General features: G+C 39.2%; 1 protein-coding gene and 1 pseudogene across 1 annotated transcript in view; both read left to right on the forward strand.

Annotated features, from left to right (window-relative positions):
• The first annotated feature begins 2,086 nt into the window (after positions 1-2,086).
• The window catches only part of EXOC1 (exocyst complex component 1), a 58,930-nt gene continuing 35,694 nt past the window's right edge, over positions 2,087-25,322 (forward strand). The window contains 9 exon segments of the mRNA XM_014583894.2: positions 2,087-2,105; positions 5,180-5,313; positions 6,446-6,576; positions 9,550-9,709; positions 13,551-13,571; positions 15,169-15,356; positions 17,856-18,083; positions 18,283-18,415; positions 19,659-19,768. Coding sequence (XP_014439380.1) covers positions 5,190-5,313; positions 6,446-6,576; positions 9,550-9,709; positions 13,551-13,571; positions 15,169-15,356; positions 17,856-18,083; positions 18,283-18,415; positions 19,659-19,768 — 1,095 coding nt within the window. The 5' untranslated portion in view covers positions 2,087-2,105; positions 5,180-5,189.
• Positions 2,914-2,995, forward strand: LOC114005947 (uncharacterized; annotated as a pseudogene).

Below are 25,322 nucleotides of genomic sequence, written 5' to 3' on the forward strand. Positions count from 1 at the left end.
GGCATCGCTCTCCCGTTGTCAGGCCGGGTTTCCCCTCCGCACCTGTCGGGGTAGGCGCAGAGTCGGTCGGAGCCTCCTCCACCCCGCTGCTCCCCGGGGGCCTGGAGGAATACAGAGCCGGGAGGGACCCGGCACGTCCCCCTCTGGTTCCGCCCTCCGGAACTAAACCTCATTTGTGCAGAACGGCCCAGGTCGTGCGCTTTTTTGGCGTGGGCTAGGAGAGGAGGGCGTGACAGTGCCTTCCCGTGTGTCCAGATGCACGTTTTCTTCGGAGTCTTTTCAGTGCGTTTCCCTGTCACCGTGCATTTCTCTGTTCTGGGTGACAGTGCTCCACACTCCAAGATGTCTCAACAGCGCACGGGCCAGGCCGCTGGGCTCGCGCTGACAGGCTGTCGGCCCTGCACCGTAGTGGTACAACCGAGTTTAAGGAAGCAACAGTGGCCGTGTGCTTCTAGTGGTCGGACATGGGTTCTCAGACCTGGAGAGTAATGTTAGAGGACCTGCAGAGATTTGTACTGACTTAGGGAAGAGTACCGTGAGAACTGGCGCCATCGAATGCAAATGCCCCGGGAGCACAGGTGTTCATAGCTTCATGAACATGTCTGTCATCTTCACCTCTGTGACCTGAGCAGTGCGGGGCCCTTAGTAAACATTAGTATTGGCTGAGTGATTGAAGGGTCCCATACTGCTTTTCACTGTGCCTATCTCCTTTGTGAGGTGTGCCCAGTCTCCTCACTTGATCTCACTGTGCGCTTAGTCCTTACTTTTAACCAAAGAGGATGGGTCTTCAATGTTCATTTATCAGAGTTCAATATTCATTTGACCAGTTTTTACTATGCAGTTCAAATTATCTCAAAAAGGATTTGTTAAATACCTAATAAGAATTAAAAATTGATAGAGCATGTCTCTCTCTCGTGTCTCTTTTAAGACTTTTTTGAGATCCAGGTGTTCGTCATCTTATGAGTTCCTTAGCAAGTGTTTAATAAGTGCAGTAAGTGCTATAGAAATTTAGAGGAGCGATCAATTTGGATTAGGCACTTTATTAAATCAACTTCATATGAACCAGAAAGTGACATTAGGGTTTGGATAGGGAGGAGATAGTACTGTCTGCGTGGAAAAGTGCCTACGTAAAGATTTAAGCCTGAAAATGAGCAGAAAGAATGCTTGGAGGTGGAAGGTTTTGATCTGGGCATGTGTAAATATTGAGTAGGAGCCTGGTGTGATGAAAACTACATTTTAAGATCTCTTGGTTGGTTGGTCAGGATTGTAGAAGTACCAGGTGCTGTGCTGTTAAAGTTGATCTGAACCTGGGTGGGAACAGAGGGGAAGAAATAAATGACATGCAGATGGGGCATGCACAGAAACATGGTAGTAGATTTCCTGTTGACGGTGGAGGAGGGGATCGGATGTGACAGATTTTGACCCTGGACATTTGCTTACAGGTGTGAAAGTTCGAATGGGAGATCTTGGGGCGCTGTACTTGTTATTTGGCACTGTCATGCTAGTTAATTTAAATGTTTACTAAATGCCTGCGATGTGCTGGGTATCAAATTCTGGGAATAAAAACATGAATAAAACACAATCCTTGTCTACAAGAAAACTTCTTTTAATGGGGGAGAGAATACGGCTAACTAGAAAATTTAATTCATATGCACTGTGTTATCAGACTGCAGGAAATGTTAAATAGAAAAGGAATCAACACTTGTGTGTGTGGGGTTGGGGAGGCAGGGGGATTTCATCACAGAAAAGGCAACGTTTTGGATCTTGAGAGGTGAGCTGGACTTCCCAGGGACAAAATTAGTCTGGAAAAAGGAAATTGCATGAACTCCCCAAGGTCAGAAAGTACACTGGCCAGTGTGCAGTGTGGCCTGGGTGTAGAGTGGAAAAGAGCCCAACACAGTGTTCAGGCCTTAGAACATACTAAGTTGATGACAGAGACACTGTGATAGGCAGAGTGGAAGGTGAGGTAGGTGATGTGTAGAGAGATGTTTTGAAGTGAAAGCATTTGGGGAGACCAGTGCTTTGCTTTCTCTTTTCTCTGCAGAATAGGTGTCCATGTCACTTGCTGAGAGGGAGGAGGCTCATGCCGGAGTTGGTGGCTGCAGGTGATATGCCATCGGGTGCGGGGGTGTGTAAAAGAACTGCTGAGCGGCACTGCAAGTCCAGCTTTGGCTGGATCTAGGTACTTGCAGTACATGCAGTGCGCATGGATATGTGGATTTTTAAAGGGGTGTCTAGGGACCAGCAGGTGGCATGGCAGGTAAGGTGCTGGACTCCCACATGGCTGACTACAGTTCTAGTCCTGGACCTGGCAGCTTGGCTTGCTTTTTCATATTCCCTTTTTTTCTCTCTCTCTCTCTGGTCAAATTAAAAATAATAATAAATAAAATAAAATAAATAATGTGTTAAAAGGGGTGAGTGATAGCCCAAGAAAAGTGGGGGAAAACACGGTTTAAAGAGATTGACAGAATGAACTGTTTCTACAAAGTTAAAAATAGAAAACAAAACAAAACAAAAAACTTAAGGGAATAGTGTGGGTATAGGGAAAGGAGCACTGTTTCCAGGTTGAAAAACAAGTTAAGTTTGGAGAGGCCAGACAGACCAAGAAGAACAGGAAGAAAGGATTGTCAGACTAGAGGCTGAAACAAAGTTGAGATGGAAGTGGAAAGATACAATTTTTTGAGAAAAGCAATCTTTGGAATTGTAGCAGAGAGAGTTTCACAGACTTAGTAAAATATAGGAGAAACTAGTTTACAAAAGTGTCTTTGTGTTCTAAAAATGCATTGTAAATTATTGATTTAAAACTCATGATTTCAGACCAGTGGGTGTTGTGGAGGTTGGGGTGGCTAGATCCCACATGGCCAACTGTGCAGTTCGAGTCCCAAACCCAGCGACTTGAAAACTATGCCATGTATACTTACCTGGCAGGGAAGATGCCATGATCACGAAGGTGGTTTTCCTAGGTAGTGGGGGACTGCGTTCACGCTCTCCCCTGTTAAAAAAAACAAACAAACAAACAAAAAACCAACTATGCCGTGTGTGTGTGTGTGTGTGTGTGTGTGTGTGTGTGTGTGTGAGATGGAGAAGGGATTCTGGTGTAACCACCCCCCTTGCAGGGAGATTTCTCACTTTCCCTCTCTTTCTCTCTCTTTCTCTCACTCTCTATCTCTGATGAGCACACATGCCCTATAGCAAACTAAAAATAAAGTAAAACCCATAATTTCTTCATTTTCCTTAAGAAAACAATGGTATAATTAGAAGTTAATGTCCTAGGCAAGCTCTTATGTATGGAGTACTATGCACTTTACATCAAATCATAGTTTCGTGTATGTGCGTGTGTGTGTATATGCACACACAAATACGTATATCAAAAATAAAATTGGAGATTTTTTAAAAGAATTATCTAATTTTCCTTATTTATTTTAATTTGACCAGAGAGGGACAGAGTGAGTGAAAGAGAGAGAGTGAGTGAGAAAGCAAGCCACCAGGCCCAGGACTCAAACCATGGTCGGCCATGTGGGTGTCCAGTGCCCTTAACCACCTTGCCATCTGCTGGTTCCAAAATGGGAGATATTTTAAAAAATATTTTAGCCCTGGGCCAGTAGATGGCATGAAGCTTAAGGCATCAGTCAAGCCCTACATAGACAAATCCTTGGTTCAAGTCCCAGGGGTGCCTGTGTATGCATGCCCAAAATCCCGAGAGGAGAATGGAGGAGAAGGGGTTGCATCGTGGCCATCCCCCCAGGGGTGATTTCTTACTTTCTCTCTCTTTGGGGACCCTATACCAAGAACAACAGTAACCAAAAATGTGTTATTTTCGACCCAGCCATGGTCATCTAGGCAGTGGCATCTGCTCTGCATTGCTGGAAGCCCTGTGGCTGATCCCAGGCTCGGGAGGGATGGTGGGGATGGACCCAGCCAAGGTCGCTGGCTTCTACTCCCACCCACCCTGGGCACACTCACATGCATTCTTTTCATGAAAAAACTATAAAAAATATTTTAACCTAAGTTGATAGTTAAGAAAAGACACTGAATTAGGTAACAAAAAGAAGCTATTATCAAAATAGAATTCACATACTATAAAAGTTACCCTTTTCAAGTATGTAATTGAGTATTTTTTATTATATTCACAAGGTTGTACAACATCACGACTGTCTAATTCAAGGACATTTTAACACCCTAGAAAGAAACACCGGGCTCACTGGAAGTCAGTCTTTCATCCCTCCTCCTCTAGCCCCTGGCACAGTGATCTTTCTTTCTTGAAGGATGGTCCTGTTCTGGACCTTTCATGTAAATGGAATCATATACTGTGTGGTCTTTCATGTCTGGCTTCTTTCACTTCCATAGTGTTTTCAAGATTCATCAATGTTGTAGCATAAATCGATGTTTTATTCCTTAAGAGCAATAAAATTCCACTGCCTGGCTATATTACATATCGCTTATCTATTCGTCAGTTGATGGACATTTGTGTTGTTTATTGCATTTTTTGTCAATTGCAAATAATGTAATTGTCTGGACATGTTTTCAAGTCCCTTGGGAGTAGTATTGCTCAACATATGGAAACCCATGTCTAACGTTTTGAGAAATTGTCACACTGTTCCAAAGTGGCTGTCCTGTTTTACGGTGCCACCAGCAGTGTATGAGAGTTTGGTTTTCTCCACATCTTCACCAACATTTGTTACTGTTTTTTCATTTTAGCCATCTAGTTTTTATAAAGTGGTAGATCACGGTTATGACTTGCATCTCCATAGTGGGTAATGATGATGAGCATCTTTTCGTGTGCTTATTGGCCGTTTGTGCATCTTTGGAAAAATATCTATTCAGATCTTTTATTTAGCTTTCAATTGGGTTGTATTTTTATTGTTAAATAATAGTTCTTTATGTAGGAAAATATATTTAAGGATTGAACATGAATTTAAAAAAATTTCTTGAGTGTGTGTGCGTGTGTGCACGTATGAAATAATACTTGGTAAATACTTCCAAAAAATTTTAGTTAGATAACATTGCTTCTTTAATTTCATGTCCAAATTTACAGCTTTATATTTTTAGGATACAGGTGTGTTAAATTTTTTTTATGTTTATTGACTAAAAATTAGATCATTTTTGAATTATCAACAGAAGAGTGTAAGGCAGAATGATTTTGAAAATGAACTTAATATCTATATTCTGAATTTTTCAGCTGAGAAAAGATGACAGCCATCAAGCATGCGTTACAAAGAGACATTTTTACACCAAATGATGAACGTCTGCTGAGCATCGTGAATGTCTGCAAAGCAGGAAAAAAGAAAAAGAACTGTTTTCTGTGTGCTACGGGTAGGTATTTTTTTAAAGTACTTATTTAACATTCTTTCATTCCTCAGGGGCTATTTCCTCCTTGTTTTAAATGTTCACATTGACTTTATAATTGGAAAACATGTGGATCCAACAAAATTTTTTGTTTTTAATTTTTGCCATAGGGTGCATGCACTCATGGAAGAGAGACAGAGAGAAAACTGAGAATTCACCTCCCGGGGGGCATCACACCACAGTTCCCTCTCCTTTCCTCTCTTGGGATTTTGGGCATGCACACGCGCCCTGCGTGTTTTTCAGGCTACCATGTCTGGGACTAGAACTATGCAATTTTTTGAAAATAAGTATAAGACTTTTTTCTGTAACGGAGTTGGTTTGGTAAGTTACATTTTTAAGGGATTTTTTTTCAGGTTTTTCTTTTAGGGAACATGACTTAGTTTTCAAAATCCTTTATCAGCCCTCTTCCACACACAACTTTAGATATAGGATCTTTATCATTTGAACTCCCTCGGTGGTTTTTTTTTTTAGATTTTTCCCTTAGAGTAGCATGCACCCATCGGGGAGGAAGAAAGAGATAGTGAGAGAGAAATTAAGAAATCCTCCCCCAGGGGTGGGGGGGGGTGGCCACACCACAATTCTTTCTCTTTCTTGCTTTGTAATTAGCCTAATAAGTATTATTCTGGACTCTTGGGCATGCAGGCACATGCGCCCGGTGTGATTTTTAAGCCAGCGGATGCAGTACTCAACCACAGTCAGCCATGTGAGAGTCCAGCAAGGTAACCGCCATGCACCTGCTGGCCCCCTCACCTTTTTTAGCACTTCACCTTCCTCATTTACATGTACTATCTATACTGAGCTACTTGTTGTTCCTTGAAACGGTGTTACACTTGTCCCGGCCTCTGGCTTTACATATGTCAACCATTCTTTAGGTTTTACCTAGTACTCTTCTTAGAACTGGTCTGAAGGGTCTCAGGGGATGTGCCCTCTAGTCTGATTTTGATGCGTTCTTTAGGAAGCGAGGCAGTCGTCAGTCTCAGCAGCTATTATAAAATATCGCCCCTGTTTTAGTGTCCCCTTGCACCTCACAGCTGTATGTGCAGTGACTGAATGAGGAACGAGCGAACAGTATTTCTAATGACTGTGTTTTACTCAACAGTGACAACCGAACGGCCCGTGCAGGTGAAGGTGGTCAAAGTCAAGAAGTCTGATAAGGGAGATTGCTATAAAAGGCAGATTGCTTGGGCCCTTCGAGACCTTGCTGTGGTAGATGCCAAAGATGCTATCAAAGTATGTTTTTCTTAGTTCTTTCACCTGTGTTTAGAAAATGTCTTTGATTTTATAACTGTTGCTATATATTCTAAGATGATCTAAACTTGCTTTGTAATTAGCCTAATAAGTATTATTCAGCTTTCCACCCTGCTGGCTCCACACTCTTAGGCTAATGAAAGAAAAGTGCATGTATGTGTATGTTTCATTCTTTTTGCTTTTTAAAAATCTACAGTTTGTTTGTGCATATCATAAACTGGAGCAAAATAACCTTGACTCCATAAAGGTTCTTCTTTGTCTAGGTCCAGTATACTTAGTATAAAATCCATAATGAAAGGCCTTGCTGTGGTGGCACAAGCAGTTAGGCCCCACTGTGCAAGGCCAGAGCCTCATCTGGCCCAGGTTCAGATCCTGGGACCAACCTGAACAGGTCAGATGTGGTAGCACAGTCTGTGATCCTGGCTGACTAAGGAGCTTGGACAGAGGACTGCAACAGCCAGACCCTGTCAAAATACTGTCTTCTTCTCACTCTCTCATGCACATGCTCCATTATAAATAAAAGGGAAAGTAAAAAAAAGAAACCGGACAAAGTGACGGAGTTACACCAGGTACTAACTAACTAACTAACTAAATATTTCAAAACAATTTTAGGAGAGTCCTATAAATCTGTACAATTCAAGTTTCTCCCAGTGTCAATAATGGCTTTTCTTTAAGTATTTGAGGCAAACTGGGCCTAGGAAGGTGCTTAGGGATATCCTAAGAAGCACCCAAGTTTTAGAAGAATGTGGGTAGATGTGGAAAATAGGACTTGACAGGTGCTGAGAGAGAGAGAGTATATGTGGAAAGAAAATTAGAATGAGATTTTAATTCTATTTATTTATTTATTTATTTTAGAGATTTTTTGCTATAGCACACATGTGCTTGCCAAAGAGACAGAAAACAAGAAAAAACGCCCCATAGGGTGGGGAGGGGTGCCCACACCTCAGTCCCTTCTCCTTCATTCTCCTCTCAGGATGTTGGTCATGCATGCACATGCACCCAGCATGAGTTTTAAGCTGCCAGGTCCAGGACTCGAACCATGGTCAACTACGGGGGGGAGGGGGGGGGTTCAGCAATGGATGTAACCATTATACCATCTGCTGGTCCCAAGAATGAGTGTGGTTTTGTTTTTGTTTTTGTTTTTTGTTTTTAACATTTCAATAAATAATTTGTGTTACAGTAGGAGGGATTAAGAGCAGAGGCTTTTTTGGTAGATTTCTGTTTAAGAGAAAAGGGCATTTTTGAAGTCCCTCTTTGTTAAAAAGCCTTTTCCCTTTCTGGTTTTGCATCTTATTACCCTGTTGACTGACATAATTCACCGACATTGCTGAATGCTTATTTGAATGCTTTCTCACAGCTGACGCCTCATTGCTGACTTGCTTAATGGATTTCTTTTTCATTTTATGTAGGCACCTTGGTGTGTGTACGCTATATATGGATAGAAAACATAAAATTTTTATACATAGCCTAACATTAGCCATTTAGAATCACACATTGATTTGTGTGAGTGTTGCCACTTGAGCACTCAGCTACTTTTATGGCATTATGGGAAATATTCCCAGGAAAGAGCTCATTTCCCATCAAGTTTCATATTAGTTGCCAATACTCTTAGATTTTTTTTTATAATAATGCAATTATATTTCATTGTAAATGCAGCTTTTTAATTTTTGACACTTCAATTCTATTTATTAAGCTATCCATTGAACTAACTAGTGGTTCTGTAATATGATTGTTGTAGCAAAGGTCAGATCCTGATCCCTAACATATTCCAACTCTTCATAGTAAAGTGCGATAGACTTTGAAGTCTGCATGCCTACATTTTACTCCCCCTAAATAGTGCTCTAAATGAATTGAATATGTTGTCTTCCTGCTCTGTGAAGCATTAAGAACACTTGAGCCTGTTTTTCATTCTTCAGATATGAAGAAAAGTATGCATTCATATGTTTTCATTTCTTATATAATGTTAAGTGGTTCTGTGTTCAAAGGAGTAATTTTATCCTGGTGTGGAATTAATGTTGTAATGTGACTTGAGGGACAGGTAAAAGCCATCGTGTTCAGTGGTGTTAATTAGATTGGTTGAGCTTCCTTGCCATTTGAAAGAATTTTCTTTTTTGTAGAAGTTTTTGCCTTAGGGTGCGTGCACTAGCAGGAGAGAAAAAGAGACAGAGACAGTAAGAGGAAAAGTAAGAAATCACTCCCCAAATAGGATGGCCACACCAAAATCCCTTCTCCTCCATTCTCCTTTTGGGATCTTGGGCACGCACACCCATGCACCCAGCATGTTTTTCAAGCTACCAGGTCCAGGACTCGAACAGCAATTGGCCATGTGGGAATCCAGCCATACCATCTGCTGGTTCCATCACTTGAAAGAACTTTAAAACTCATCAACATTTCTGTTTTTTGAGCCATCTGTAATCATTCTGTATTTTCAAAATGGAAAACGATGAGGTGCATCCCTCATTTGTTCTTGGACAGTACACCAGGATGTAGATTTTTTTTTTTCTTATATATTACAATTAAATGATCTATTTCTTATCAAAGACTTTCAGTGTCAAATCATAGTCATAAATAATATATTATCAAAGAAAAGGTGTTCCCATAAAACGCCATAGGCAGTTTACAAAGAAAAAGTAGGTCCACATCAAAACCAGAGACCGTTGTCAACTGACTGCTGGGGGAGCCGAGGCACCAGGCCTCCACTGAGCTTACGACTGCACTTGACTCAGACCGACAGGTGCAGGGAGATGGTGACCACAGCAGTAGTTTTTCACCCAGCTTTTGGTGGTAAAGTTCTTGCTATAAATTGAATTCTCTAAAGTCTCCCCTTGTTGAAGTCACTTAGCAAATTTTTAATTGTCATTTTTTTCCCCATGAACAGCTTCAATTCCTTTTTCAAACATAGATTTTACATTAATAATGAAGGATGTGATAAAAAGCAATATCTTTTCATTTCAGGAAAATCCTGAATTTGATTTACATTTTGAAAAAGTATACAAATGGGTTGCCAGCAGCACTGCTGAAAAGAATGCATTTATTTCATGCATTTGGAAATTGAATCAGCGCTATCTCCGAAAGAAAATTGATTTTGTCAATGTTAGCTCGCAGCTCTTGGAAGGTAAAGTTAAATAAAAATACATGTGTAACATCAAGTATATCTCTAGGTAAATGTATAATTTGAAGTAATTTTTCAAAGTAATTAGAATATTGATTTACTTTACATCATAAAGAATTTAAGAATACTTTTATTTTTTTATTGCAGAAGAGTTGCTGTTTATTGTAGAACATTGCTACAATAAAAAAAAGATAAACTTACTCTTTAGAGACAACTACTCTTAACATCCTTTTTAGATAGTCTTGTTTCAACATAAATGCTTTTTTAAATAGAGAATATATATTTTATTTTCTAACATACTTTTTCATATAATGTATAATGAGCATTTTTTCATGTTATTAAGTACTTAACCTCTACATTATTTTAATAGCACATAGTATTCCATTGAATAGATATACCATAATTTATTTAACTAATCATTAATTTTTAATTTTTCAGTCTTTGCTTATGGGATGAGAAGTTTTTTTGTGCAGAATGTCGTGTTAAAAACCCAGCTCTGGGGTCAGAGGGCCTGGGTTCAGATCCTGACTTGGCCGCTTAGTAGCTGTGTGACCTGTGTAATGACTCGGCCTCTGTTTCAGTCTCCCTCACCACAGAAATAGAGCTGATAGTCCATCTGCTCACATCGGGTGGTTGTGAGGATGAAAGTATTTACTAATACGAACATGATGAGGACAGTCCCAAGTACATAGTAAATGTCCAGTAAATGTTAGCTATTGCTACTGTAGCGTCACATTGTCAGGATAAAATCCTCAGATGTGACGTTCGTTAGGATATTTTTGATCACTGTAACTTCAAAGTTTTACTCTGGATTATTTTGTGTTTCATGACAAAAGCTCTAGCGTTATTGAATACGTACGGTGAGATTTTTATGCTTTTAAATTTTATAAAGACATAAACGCTGTAAGAAGATAGTTTTCTAGGCTTTGTGAATACAAATTATATTCTTTATCTCAAAAAAATAGTTAAAATAATAGCTGTTATCCAGGTGAACAGAATTGCTGCTCCTCTTTATGGAGGAAAAAAATTATATAGATTTGTCTTAGGTTATATATTAGAAAGAAAATTTAGATTTGTCAAAAGTTGTATATTAACATTTAAAAATAGTTTCTGGGGGTACCAGCAGGTGACATAATGGTTAATGTCACTGGTCTCCCACATAGTCAACTGTGATTCAAGTCCCAGACCCGGAGGCTTAAAACTCACACCAGGTGCATGTGCATGTCCAAAATCCCAAGAGGAGAATGGAGGACAAGGGATTGTGGCATGGCCACCCCCTCAGTAGGATGATTTCTCACTTTCTGTCTCTCTGTCTCTATAGCGAGCACATTGTCTTTTAGACCATGCCCCTAAAAAAAAAAAAAAAAAAAAAAAAAAAAAAGGAAAGAAAAAAACCTCTAAAAAGAAAATAGCTTCTGTTCTGTTAGGTTGAAACATCTGAAACTCAGCCATTTTAACCTACAAAACTGGTAGTTTCAGGTGCTTCAAACCACTTATTTAGTCACTTGCCCCTCTTCTCCGTTCTGTCTTTCCTTGGACCTTGCTCTCCTAGAACGTGGTATTCTTTCCCAGTGCGTACTGCTTAGTGGGCCTGCTACTGGTTCTATTTAGGCTTGACTCTTGAAATCGCCAGAGGCGAGTCACATCTCCCAAACCCTGTGCTGTCTGCCCAGTGGGGCTGGCCTTGCAGAGGAGCCCCCAGGATGGGCATCTCAGCAACACTAGTTCCCGACGTCTCCGCAGTTCAGGGTGTTGAGGGATGATCTTCAAAAAATGTATGGGGACCAGCAGTTAGCGTAATGGCTATGTCTCTGGACTCCCACGTAGTCGACCGTGGTTCGCGTCCCAGACCCGGTGGCTTAAAACTCACGCCGGGTGCGTGTGCGTGCGTGCCCAAGATCCTGAGAGGAGAGTGGAGGAGAAGGGATTGCGGCGTGACCATCCCCCCTGGGGGGTGATTTCTCGCTTTCTGTCTCTCTGTCTCTCTCTGTCTGTCTGGCGAGCGCACGCGCCCTACGGCAAAAACCTCTCCAAAAAAAAAAAAAAGTATGGTAATTTTTCTTACATAGTACTGAAATCTGCTTTTGATGGCTTTTATTTTTTATTATTTCGAAGTTGAACATTCTGATGAGTCAGTAATTCACAAACTTGCTGTTCTGTGTATTTCATGTTTCCAGAAATTGTTCACTGCCTAAGATGTGTTTTAAGCCAACATATTTCGTTAGGACAACCACATGGGAAAATGCATGTTCCACCTGGATCACTAAGACATTTTATAAATTCAGTGATAAGAGTCTTAACTGTTTTTGAGAATGAAGTGTCTAAAAAGGCATTTAATTTTTCAAGGCATGAAAGGTGTAGACATTTTCATATTTACAAACCTTAACCCTAATTGAGATCACTTTTAAGAATACTGAGAAAGAAAAAAAAAAAAAGAAAAAAAAAAGAATACTGAGAAGATCCTTAAGAATTTCACTTTGGGCGTGGTGGTTAAGGGCACTGGACTAGCATGGTCGACCATGGTTCAAGTCCTGGACCTGGCGGCTTGCTTTCTCACTTCTCTCTCTCTCTCTGTCTTTCTCTGGTCAAATTAAATAAATAAATCAACAGGGAACCAGCAGTTAGCGTAATGGCTATGTCGCTGGACTCCCACATAGTCGACCGCAGTTCGCATCCCGGACCCTGTAGCTTAAAACCCATGCCGGGCGCGTGGGCGTGCGTGCCCAAGATCCCGAGAGGAGAATGGAGGAGAAGGGATTGTGGCGTGGCCATCCCCTCTGGGGGGTGATTTCTCGCTTTCTGTCTCTCTGTCTGTCTCTGTCTGTCTGGCGAGCGCACGCGCCCTATAGTAAAAAAACCTCTCAAAAAAATAAAATAAAATAAATCAATAAAGTTAAATAAAATAATTCCTTTTTTTTAAAAAAAAGAATCTCATCTTGAAAATCACTTTCTGTTAGATCAGTAGTTGTAGCTTTGGTTTAGTGGAGCCTTCAGGAAATAGCTTTATTAATGTCTATAAAGTCGTCTTAATGGGCCTTGAAATCACATTAATTCCTGTTTAAAAAAAATAATTGTCTGTTAGCTTTGAGTAATGATGAAAACAAAAGCAAAGAAAAAAATTACCACCTCTTTTAAGAGCTAAATAATCATTCACATAAAATATTCGGATTGTAAATGCTGGCATTGACAAATTCGGTATTTATCAGTGACAATGGAATGCTCACATTAAATAACTGGGACTTCTCAGCTGAAGAAGGTTTTTAAAAGAGGACTTTGTTAGCAGGTGAATAGAATGACATTTTTGTTTGGCCTTTTCTTTTTCAAAAATCTTTGATTTGAATCCTTCAATGCCCACTTGAACTCATATTTCTTGTGTTTCTCTGTTGCTTTTATTAACTTGACTCAATCTTGTCCTTTCTAACAGTGTTTTGTGACTAATGCTCTGTGAGTTGATGTCTGGGGAAAGCTTTTGGGCCTTGAATGAAAGTAACTGGACTAAATGTGTGAGTCACAACTGATCTAAAAATAATCCCCAGGAAATGATCTGTTCCTAGTTTTCTTCTCCAAGGACTAGTCTTCAAAGACTAAGAGAAAAAAGAATGATAAATATATTTTTTAAGTCACTATCAGAAAATGAGTTTAAAATATGAACCCTAGAAATGTAGCTTCTGATTAATCTTTCCACTTTGTAGTTGATTTCGATGTTGTCTTTTGAACCTTAATTTAGCAGGAAGTTCATATGAGACAGGTAGTGTTTTAAAATTTTAAACCTGTATGCTTTTCTGCCCAGCTAATATTCTTTGCTTACTTTCCTCTGCTTTTTTCATACCTTTTTACTCTCCAGAACTGCCTAAAGTTACAGAAGGTGCGTAACACCTTTTCTTCTATTCTATTCCAGATGTTTTTACCATTGTTATATATACTGTTGCATCTTTTATGAAATTGTGTAACAGGGACAGATTTATATAAAAATTTGTATAGTAATAAAATTACTGGTAGCATTCATTATTTGGCTTCCAAAGAACTGTTTCAAAGGGGGAAAAAAAGTACTTCTAAAGCAATTGTTATGATCATTTAAAATACCTGTTTATTTTAAATAATCTCCTTGTGGAAGGAGCGATTCAGCATTATTTGGGCAGTTCCTGCCCCCTAGTGGCTAACAAGTGGTCTTACATGACAGTTTAACATTTCCACATGAACAAACAGTTTCAGTGGACGAGGAAATCGGGTGATGCCGCACTAAAGAACTTAACATTTATATACCATAACCAGAATTTGCCTGTACCAAAAGTTTTAGCCCTGTCCTTTTTTTTCTGGGGTGTTATCACAATTTGCCTAATTTATTAGTCTTAAGGGTAATTTCCTTCTTACTTTGAATTAACTGTTTTTTGTTCTGGGACAAGTGGACATATTTCAAATCATGCTGAATGTAAATATTAATTTTCATACAAAATAATACTAAAAGAATCCAGAATTTGTGATTTAAATTGTTTCCCATTTAGATTATGAAAACCAGTAACTTTATTTAGAGCAGTAAAATAACCTTTTAGGGGTTATAAATTACTTTATATAAAATGCCCACATGCTAAATGTATTTTCTTGAAAAAATAAACTAAAATGTTTATTCAGAAAGTACTTCAGGTTTGACCTCTTGGTCTAATGCTGGGTCATCAGGAAAGTCATGACATATTTTTCTATGTAAAGATGCATCAGGACTTTTTCAACAACCTAATATTGTAAAGCTTAAAGACCATTCAAGTTTTTGTAATCTCAAACAGCCATGTTGTTGCTGCTTTTTTATTAGTGTTATCTAGAAGCTTCCATAGCTCATCTTTAGGAATTTTATCAATACATGTAGAATATTTTTAAACAAAGACTCATGGAAAATGCAGCCAGTATTTTCAGTGCCCAGAATAAATTGTGGATTATAGGTGCATTTTTCATTTCAATTAGAAGTTACTTGAAATAAACATGATGTAACAAAGATGAAAAGAACAAAACTAACAGGAGAAAAGTGTTGCCTGGAAAAAAAAGGAAAACAAATGTTTTTCATGTGTCTGAATTAATACTTACTGTTTTATGAGAGTAACAACAACCTCAGGTAGGGAAAAAAAAACAATTAGGTTTGTTTCCATGTATTTTTTGTGTGTTTTGTTTTTCTTTTTGCATTCTGGTTTAATCGTGTTTTAGGGAATTACGACTAAAGCCTGCTTTAACACTTGTAGGTCAGTGAACTAGACTGCGTGCTTTATATTTGTTATTTCTTAGGACCTTATTTTATTAACATGCAATTCTTTATAAACATGGGGTTGCCTTTTTTCCCATACGTTTTAAATTATCCTTCCCTATTTCAGGCACTAAATGTGACCCATGCTTATAATTGATCTTACTTAGCTTTAATGACCTTGTTATAGTCCTTCCAGCTTTCTGACTGTTTTAATTTGCATTTTATCATCTTTAAGAATCTGTTCCAAGTGGAGAAAATCAGAGTGTGACAGGAGGTGATGAAGAAGCAGTTGATGAATACCAAGAGCTAAACGCAAGAGAAGAGCAAGACATTGAAATCATGATGGAGGGCTGCGAATATGCAATTTCCAATGCTGAAGCTTTTGCAGAAAAGTTGTCCAGGGAGCTGCAGGTGTTAGATGGGGTAAGACTTCTTGAATCTATGAATAAGTGATGTGTGGTGGATTGAGAAAGCTGGGAGACTCCTGTTTTACTGCCTCAGCACTTAGGCCTGCAGGGTGTGATGATTGCTGGCTTTGTAAGCACCACCACCAGCCTCCATTGGTCTTTCACTGTTGCATTCAAAAGACAGAACCACTCCTGTCAAGCCAGTGAAGTCAGTTGGCCGAGGTTCTGGATTTGGGGAGTTGCTTTTTTCTTTTTCTTTCTATTTTCCTTTTTAAGTAATTATTTAACTTTATTTATTCATTTATTTAGTTTAATTTGACCACGGGTGGGAGGAAGTGAGAAGTAGGCAGCCAGAAACCATTTTAGAGGATGATTGCCCCCAGGCTCTGAAACACCTCAGAATAGGTCATTGTTAAAGAATAGCACTTTTGCTTTTTAGACAGGGGGAGGTACAAATTAGAAAGAAAGAAAGCTGAAATAGAAACATTTACCAACAAGAAGCAGAATAGGTGAGGAGAATACTGGAGGAAAAAAGATCTTTGACTTCTCCACTAAAATGTTTTAGAATAGAGCCTTCTAATTTGTATGCAATTTCTGAGTCTGTTATCTTTTATAAATGCATACCCACTTACTGTAAGAATAATCAAAAATAAATCTTTTGAGGTTTTTCTGTCTTGTTTTATTTCTTTCCTTTTTTTAGGAGAGATTTTTGCTAAAGGGCGTATGTACTTGCGGGAGAGACAAAGAGACAGAAAACAAATCACCCTCCAGAGAGGATGGCCACACTGCAGTCCCTTAGCCTCTATTCTCCTCTCGGGATTTTGAGCACGCATGTACATGCACCCCGTGTAAGTTTTAAGCTGCCAAGTCCAGGATTCAAACCGCAGTCCACTATGTGGGAATCCAGCAAAGTACTATTATGCCATCTGCTGGTCATGTCTTGTTTTATTTCTAAGAAAAGATAAAGCTTTTATTTATTCTTTTTTAAGAGATATTTTTACTGTAGGGTGTGTATGCTCACTAGAGAGACAGAGAGACAGAAAGTGAGAAATCACCCCTCAACGGGATGGCCATGCCACAGTCCTTTCTCCTCCATTCTCCTCTTGGGATCCTGGGCACACACACACACACACACACGCACCCAGTGTGAGTTTTAAGCCGTCGGGTCCAGGATTCAAACTGTGGTCGACTATGTGGAAGTCCAGCGACATAACCACTACACCTTCTTCTGGGCCCAAGGTAAGCTTTTAAATAGTCCTTCAGAGAATAAGGAACATTTCAAAGACTTAAACGTTGTTGAGGCTTTATACATGAAATGTGTAGAGTCTAACTCAGAGAACATACATGACTAGTCCAAGCTTAGAAGTTTACAAAACTCACTGGAAGCAAATCCAAAAAGAGATTTCAGGATGTGAGTGTGAAAATTGTCCTGGGCAGACTCAAACCCCAGCTCTGCTATTCAGAAATGTCAATGAGTTCTGCTCTTGGGTTGCACTTAGAGTTGAGTTATTGTGAATAGTATATAAACCAGCGTTTCCGAAATAACAGTACCAGCTGTACAGTGAAATTCTTTTCATCCTTTGTCCAAGTTTTCCATCATGCCATGTTCCTTGACTTCTTATTGTGCCCTAGTGATTTATATTTCCCTTTGTAATTAATATTGTATATATGTTCTAAGTCATATTGCTTTGCAGTTTAATTTTTGATTTCACAGCTTTCTTATTTCAGGGAATTCAGAATCAAAAGTCAGAATCTCTGCCAGCAAACGCTTTTGAACTAAGACTGTAGGTGTTCCTGGGTCTCTGGCCTCTCAGTTTATCCTGTCAGATTGTGCACTTGCTAAATCTTCACACTGGAATTAACTAATCCTTTTTATTGATAAAAATCAGAATAGTTTAGAAAGCAGTGACTAAGGGATGGTGGTTTGTTACTGCTAGCCTAAGGGAAAAAACATACTTGCAAGTGAAAGAAAAGAAAAAGGTGGTAGAAGGCGCTGTCTTTTGGCTATATCCTCTTCTGCATCTTGGTAGAACCCACCACACTCAGTTATAAGTTAGTTCCATGTACCCTTCATAGGCTGGTATAATACTGCTCCCCTCTCAGCTAAGATATTTCACAGGAGATTTTTCTTCTATTAGGGTTTCGCATAGATGTTAAGTATATGGAATTTCTATACCCGTTAGAATTGGAAGAATTGTAAAAGACGGCATGGCCTAATGCTCCTAAGTTTACAGAAGCAAGAGCCGCCATTACTGATGATCCATTCTGATGCAGACCTCCACTTGCACAGTCTGTGAAAATAAAATCCTAAGACATGGTCCTTAACCTTGATATAGAAGCAGGTTCATGAAATACTGTGTAAAAATGGAATGTAAAACATCAAGTGACAAACCATAGGAAATTTGTATATCAGTTTTAGTTACTCTGCTTCCAAAGACATTTAGCAACGTTTCATCATTATATTTCTTTTTACGCATTTAAATAACAAATATTATTTTTGTTTTTGACTCTGTAGGCCAACATCCAGTCAATTATGGCCTCTGAAAAACAAGTGAACATCCTGATGAGTTTACTAGATGAAGCTCTAAAGGAGGTAGATCAGATTGAATCGAAATTGAGCAGCTATGAGGAAATGCTCCAAAGTGTAAAAGAACAAATGGATCAGATTTCTGAAAGCAACCACCTAATTCATCTTAGTAACACTAATAACGTAAAACTTCTCACTGAAATAGAGTTCCTTGTGGTAAGTATGATTATAAATTAACAACAAAACCAAAAGCCAAAAAAAATCTTGACAATATATAAAACCGATTTGTAAACATTTTCTAATGAGAGCACGATTTAAACTAATTCCAAAATCTTAGCAACAGTTAGGCTTGAGTAGCATCTTGCTTATAACTTTCCCCAAGTTACAGGTGCAAATATGTTTCCATATATTCCAGAACCACATGGACTTGGCCAAAGGCCATATAAAGGCCCTTCAGGAAGGAGATCTCGCTTCTTCCCGGGGCATCGAGGCCTGCACAAATGCTGCTGATGCCCTTCTGCAGTGCATGAATGTAGCCCTTCGACCAGGTGTGTTCACTGGAGTGGGTGCAGTCTGACCAAACACCTGAAACCAAACCTGGAGCTTGCTATGAAAAGTTGAACAGGGCTAGCCGGTAGTGTGGTAGTTAAGATAGTTCAGTTCGAGTCTCAGACCCAGCAGCTTGAAAAACATACCATACATGTGTGCACATATGTGAAATCCCAAAAGGCAGAATGAAGAAGGGATTGTGGCATGGCCATCCTCTGTGGGAAGTGCTTTCTCCCTTTCTCTCTTTGTCTATCTCTCTCTGACAAGCATCTGCACCTTCTAGCAAATTTAAAAATGGATTGACGTACATGGAGCAAGTTGTTGAGGGTTATATTATCAGCTGTTCAAACAAGTTTCCCAACATATTTCTGCTAACTCTAAGAACGTTTTCATTTCAATTCCTTCTGATTGACTTTCAGTGACTCAAAATAATACTATAATCTTATTTTAGAACAGTCCACAGAAACGAGCACAAAGTAGACACTTTGCTTAGACCAGAGTGCATAAGGTTGTTCTGGGCTGTGGTTCCAAAACTTGAGTGTACATCAACACGTGCAGTGCATGTTAAAGCACAGGCTGCCAGACCGTCTCTGTGGCCTGGTGTGGTTAAGGCACCAAGTTCCATATGGCCAATCACATGGTTCAAATCTCAGTTCCAGTGGCTTGAAGAACACACTTGTTGGGTGTGTATGTGTGCCCCAGATCCCTACAGGATAAAGAAATGGAGAAGAGATTGCAGTATGACCATGCCCAATTTGGGGCTGCTTTCTCCCTCTCGTCTCTGTTGTGCACTCTCTCTCTCTCTGATAAGTACACATGCTCCCTAGCAGGTCAGGGAAAAAAAGAAAAGGAAAATACAGATTGATAGATTCAGCAGATCTGGGCTGAGGTCCTAGAATCCAAATTTTTCTTTCCTTTTTTTAAATTTTCTTTTTACTTTTATCTACTGTACATCTTTACAGCATACAGCATGCTACTGTACGTCCTTACAGCATGAGTACACAGCTTCTTAGTCCAGCCACAGATCTGACTGTAGAATCTGAGTCCTTAACAGTTCCCAGGTTAAGACGGGACCTCTGTACTGTGTTCTCCCGCTTACCTTTTATAAAGCCAGTGAATAAACCAGCAAAACTTCAGGCTCTTGAAAACTTCTATATGGCCCCTACTTGAAATACACTTGTTAACCATCAAGGAAATCTTCTCGCCCATTAAATCAGTCTGGAAATGTGGTTCCGATTGCAGGCCACGACATGCTCCTGGCAGTCAAGCAGCAGCAGCAGCGATTCGGTGATTTGCGGGAGCACTTTGCCCGGAGACTGGCCAGTCACCTCAACAATGTTTTTGTACAACAGGTAATTTTATTTTATGTATGCTGACATGTTTCTGTATATTAGTTATTTAACACCTTAAATTTAAATTCCCACATTTTAAAAAATTCAGTATATTTAACTGGGGCTAAATCAATTTGATTTTAAGTTTTTGAAATATGCACATACTTGTTCATAGATGCATTTTGGGCCTCAGCTGCCTCCTTAGATAGACAATCTGCTTCCTTTCAGCTAAAACACTCTGATTCTAAAAATCAAGTAATTATATTTTTCAATTACAGTACCATTCTTATTTATAAAAGTAATTCAAACTTAGTTTTATTGTTTACTGTTGAAACAGTTTTATTTTCATTATTTTCCAAACCAGGACTTGATTCAGTGTCTTAAATGGTTCATAGAATCTATGTGCTTAAATACATAGAGTGAGAGAGACCAGCAGGTGGCGTAGTGGTTAAGGCGCTGGACTCCCATGTCGTAGACCTTGATTCAAGTCTGGGACCCAATGGCTTGACACTCATGCTAAGCACATGTGCGTGCATACTCAAACTTCCCAGAGGAGAATGGAGAAGGGATTGTGGCATGGCCATCCCTCCTGGGGGGTGATTTCTCACTTTCCATCTATTTCTCTTTTGTCTCTCCAGTGAGTGCATGCACCTATAACAAAATAAAAACCTCTCCCCCCCCAAAAAAAAATAGAGTGAGAAAAAAATATATATATATATACATGTAAGAAATGACTATAGCACAACTGTAAGCTTAGTTGATTTAGACCCTTTGTCGACATTTTTATGTGGAAAGACGTTATAATTAAGGGTGTGGCAGTAATATTATATTAATGATATTAAGGGTACTTTAGAGGAATTTGAATAGATAGAATTTTAATGTCTTATGTAATAAATTAGGTTTCTTATGCTTGTCATCTCTGTTTCCTTTTATTAGAGTTATTGAGTGAAAATATAAGGGGGACTATGGTTTATGTATGAAAACATTGGATTCTTTCTTTGTTTTCACTTTGCAGTATTCTAAAACAATTGTATTTACAATATTTTATTTCCAATTAGTTTACTCAGGCCCTCCTTCAACTCTATAACAGGTCCTACTTTCTTTCGGTTCCTGTGAGTACATCAAATTTGGCTCAAGCTTCTTTGATTCATTGACTTTTCTCTATAAAGTATACTAAACTTAGCAGCAGCCGCAGCTTTATAGATTTTAACTTAACTAAGTTAAGCTACCTCTTAACTGTATCTCTAACAGTTCTTATTGTCTTATCATAGCAGAGTTTATTTTGACCAAAAAGGCATTTAATCTCGTTCTGCTTGCCTCTTTCCTATGTCTTTTACTCACTCATTTACTTCTTCATTTATTTAGTAACCATTTCTTTCCCAGGTGATTGAGATGCTTACCAGACATCGACCTGGGATAAATGAGAGAGCATTTCTGTCCTTGAGCAGCTCACAGCCTAGGCAGGGGAAGAGGCAGGAAGGATGAATAATAGTAGTATTGCAGAGGCGACAGAAAGACCATCTGCATCTGAGTAAGCGTGGGAAGGAGAAATCAGGGAAGACTCCTCAGCATTTCACTTGACCTGGAAAGTGTTGAGAGAAACGTAAACTTAGAAGTCACACAGAGCATACTAATTCACGTTTTTCTTACGTCATCATTCAATGCCATCTACTTCTATACAAGTCCTTAGTTTTCAAAAACAGCGCTGCTGACAGTGCTATCCACATTTGTAGGTGTATCAAAAATGCCAGTAAATGAGCAGTAGCCCTTGCTGCACCTTAACTGTTTGTTGCAAAACGCAGTTATTTATGATTGTGCCTCTTTGCTTTATAAACTAATGGCTTTATTTAAAATAAATGCTTCCCATTTTTGGAAATCTAATATGTATTGTTACATGTGAGTGATGCATGTGAAAGCCAGAATGTTGCAGCAACCTGGGATGTGCTGGAGAACATGGAAGAGGATGTCTCACATATAAGAAAGAGATTTTTCTATGTGTTGAATTCAGTTATCATGTCACTTAGCAAGAACAGTTGGGAAACATGAGTATTTCTGTTCCTGGTTGAGGGACACACTAGCCGAGAAATTTTGGCCGACACATGATGGCCCATCTCTGACTGTCACCCATTTATCATGTGCCTGCTGTGTACCCCATGTCATCCTGTATGAGAATAAGAAAGGACTCCTGCCCTTAAGATGCTTGTAAGTAGGAGCCAGTACTAATGCACGTAAAACTCTGCAACCGTGTGTATGACATATTGCTAATTATGGAGCGGTGGCTCAAAAGTGCTAAAGAGCCTTCATCAGAAGTGAGTTTACGGAGCATTTAAGGGACCCCGTGCGGAATCACAGATAAGGTAGGACTTGAAAAGTCCACATAATGCAGTGTATAGCAGATACATAGATATTATGACATTTATAAACCTGTATAGAAGAGCCTGGTGGAAATGTTGTATTTATCACAATATAACAATTTTAAAGTAGTGATTACCAGTCTTTTTAAAATTAATTAATCAGTAAAATTAAATAAAATTTCAAGCCTGACTAAGTCACCAGTATTTTACCAGTAACGACCTTTAAATAGGAAACTGCCATGTACCTTTACTATCTTTTTACTTTAAAAATGACATTTTGGCACTAAGGTAATAAGAACCTAATTTCAAACTTTTAGATTAATATATATACCCTTATGAGGAACTAACCTCCATTTTAGTTTTAAATTTATGTTTCTATGTATCTGGACTTTAGTGAAAGTAAAAATGTATTCTATGTAATACTTTTTACTGTAATATAAGGTGATTTTTTTTTTGGAGAGGTTTTTGCTATAGGACGCGTGTGTTCACGAGAGAGACGGAGAGACAGAAAGCGAGAAATCACCCCCCGGGGGGATGGCCACACTACAATCCCTTCTCCTCCATTCTCCTCTCGGGATCTTGGGCATGCGCACACACGTGCCTGGTGTGAATTTAAGCCGCCGGGTCTGGGGCTCGGTCGACTACGTGGGAGTTCAGCGACATAGCCATTATGCTAACTGCTGGTCCCATAAGGTGATGTTTTTAACAAGTGGCTTTTGGATCTTTTTACATGTTACACACTAAGCTTCCAATGAAATGATAGATTCTTATCCATAACTCTTATCCATAATTTTTACATCTACTGAAGATTTTAGTATATCTAGAAAGATATTCAGCTGGAAGAATCAGGCCAGTTATACTAATTAGATTTTATGTTCAAAGCAGACAGTCAGCTTAAGGCTAATTAAATTCAGGAAGTATTTACATAAAGAATACATTCTTATATTAAACATTCTTTTGACTAGACTCCCATGTAGTCAACTGCGGTTCAAGTTCCAGACCCAGTGGCTTAAACTCAGGCCAGGCGCGTGTGCGTGTGTGCCCAAGATCCTGAGAGGAGAATGGAGGAGAAGGGATTGTGGCGTGGCCATCTCCCCTGGGGGGTGATTTCTTGCTTTCTGTCTCCCTGTCTATGTCTTTCTGGCAAGTGCACGTGCCCTATAGCAAAAACCTCTCTGAAAAAAAAAAAACAAACATTGTTTTGAAAGATTTATTTTATAAGGATAGTTGCTCCTCCAACTTTTGACTCTACAGAGACCTACCTACTCTGCGCCTTTACCCTTAGCAGCGTAACGAGACTGATTAGGCGAATGACATAGACAAACCAAGAGTAAACCAGAAAGCACCAAAAAAGCCTGAACTGTGCGATTTTCTTTACTGACACATCATAGAGCAAAATAAAACCTGTGTAGTCAACCACCTGGATTTAGTTTGTTTTAGAATCGTTTCTTTAAGCCCATGTTACAATTTTCTAAACACACATTGATGGTCTCTGGGTAAAGCCTTTTTTGTGATGTTTGTTGGAATTTACTCAGTTTTGTTTTTTGTTTTCTTAAAAAACAAAAGTAAACATCTTAATATAAGAGTTCTGAAATCGTGAGATTTTATTCGGAATTTGACCCAAATGCATCGTTTCTGTTAGAAATTCTGTATAGTATAACAAAATGCTTAAAGAGTATGGGCACTAGAGCCAAACTTTCTGGGTTGAGATCCTGACTACCTCCTGGCTGAGTGTCCTTGAACAGTTGTCCAGCCTCTTTGTGGTCAGCAGCCTCATCTGCATGACTGAGTAATGAAGACTGACTTAGGGCTGTTGGGAGGACTAGTGTGTCCCGTACTGAAAACAGTGTTCACGTCAGCTAACTTGTTTTGTTTTGTTTTTACAAATCTAGGTATGTATGTGCTAGCAACACCTGATGTATCCATGCTAGGGATATATATACTGATAAAACTTAGGAATATATATGCGAGTAAAAATTCACCAAGTTGGGCCAACAGGTGACATGGTAGTTAAGGCACTGGACTCCTGTATGGTCAACCACAGTTTGAGCCCCAGACCCAGAGGCTTAAAACATGCCAGGTGCATGTGCACGTGTACCCAAAATTCTGAGAGGAGAATGGAGGAAAAACGGATTGTGGGGAGGCCGTCCTCCCCCCAGGGTTGATTTCTTGTCTTTTGTCTCTCTGGTCAGTGCACATGCCCTATAGCAAAAAATCTCTTTAAGAAAAGTTTTTATAAAATATATATCTCAGATTAACTTGTAAAAAACTTAATATGTCATTATTAAATTATGTTAATAATACTTTCACCATTTTTTAAATGAAAAGCACTTTCTAAAGTTATTGTGAAGATTAGACTTTATGTGAGCAAACTTCATAAAGGTTATAGAAAAATGAACTTACAGTACAAGATTATTTTTATGCAAAAATTTTTGGAACCCATGTAAGATTTTTCCTAATATGCACTTTCCATGAACTTTTTGAAGACCCCTCTTTATAAAGTACCTACCAAGATAATGGATGTTCAGCAAATTGTTATCATTACTAATTTATTATCATTTATAATTAAGAAAATTTAAACAGTATCTTAATTTTTTAAATACATAAAGAGTAAGATTTTTTACACATTAGAATTCTAGATGCAGTAGTTTCTGTTTTGGTTGAATTAAGCAATATAAACGTGTGGACCAGCAGATGGCATAATGGTTACATCCCTGGACTGCCACATGGCCATCCGCAGTTTGAGTCCCAGACCCGAAGTCTTGAACAGTGTCAGGCATGTGTGCATGCGTGCGTGCATGTGTGCCCAAAATCCCAAAAGGAGGATGGAGAAGGGATTGTGGCATGACCATCCCCCCGGGGAGGTGATTTCTTGCTTTCTGTCTCTGTCTCTCTGGCAAGTGTACATGTCCTATAGCAAGGGAAAAACTCTAAAAAATTTTTTTATTTTAAAATTTTTTTTAAAAAAGTGGGACTCGCCGGGCGCGTGTGCGTGCGTGCCCAAGATCCCGAGAGGAGAATGGAGGAGAAGGGATTGCGGCATGACCATCCCCCCTGGGGGGGTGATTTCTCACTTTCTGTCTCTCTGTCTCTCTCTGTCTGTCTGGCGAGCGCACGTGCCCTATAGCGAAAAAACCTCTCCAAAAAAAAAAAAAAAGTCGGGCTGAAGGTGGCATGGTGGTTAAGGACACTGGACTCCCACATGGCCGACCACGGTTCAA

Source organism: Tupaia chinensis, unplaced genomic scaffold, assembly GCF_000334495.1.
Source record: "Tupaia chinensis unplaced genomic scaffold, TupChi_1.0 Scaffold144982_1, whole genome shotgun sequence".
Taxonomy (NCBI): domain Eukaryota; kingdom Metazoa; phylum Chordata; class Mammalia; order Scandentia; family Tupaiidae; genus Tupaia; species Tupaia belangeri.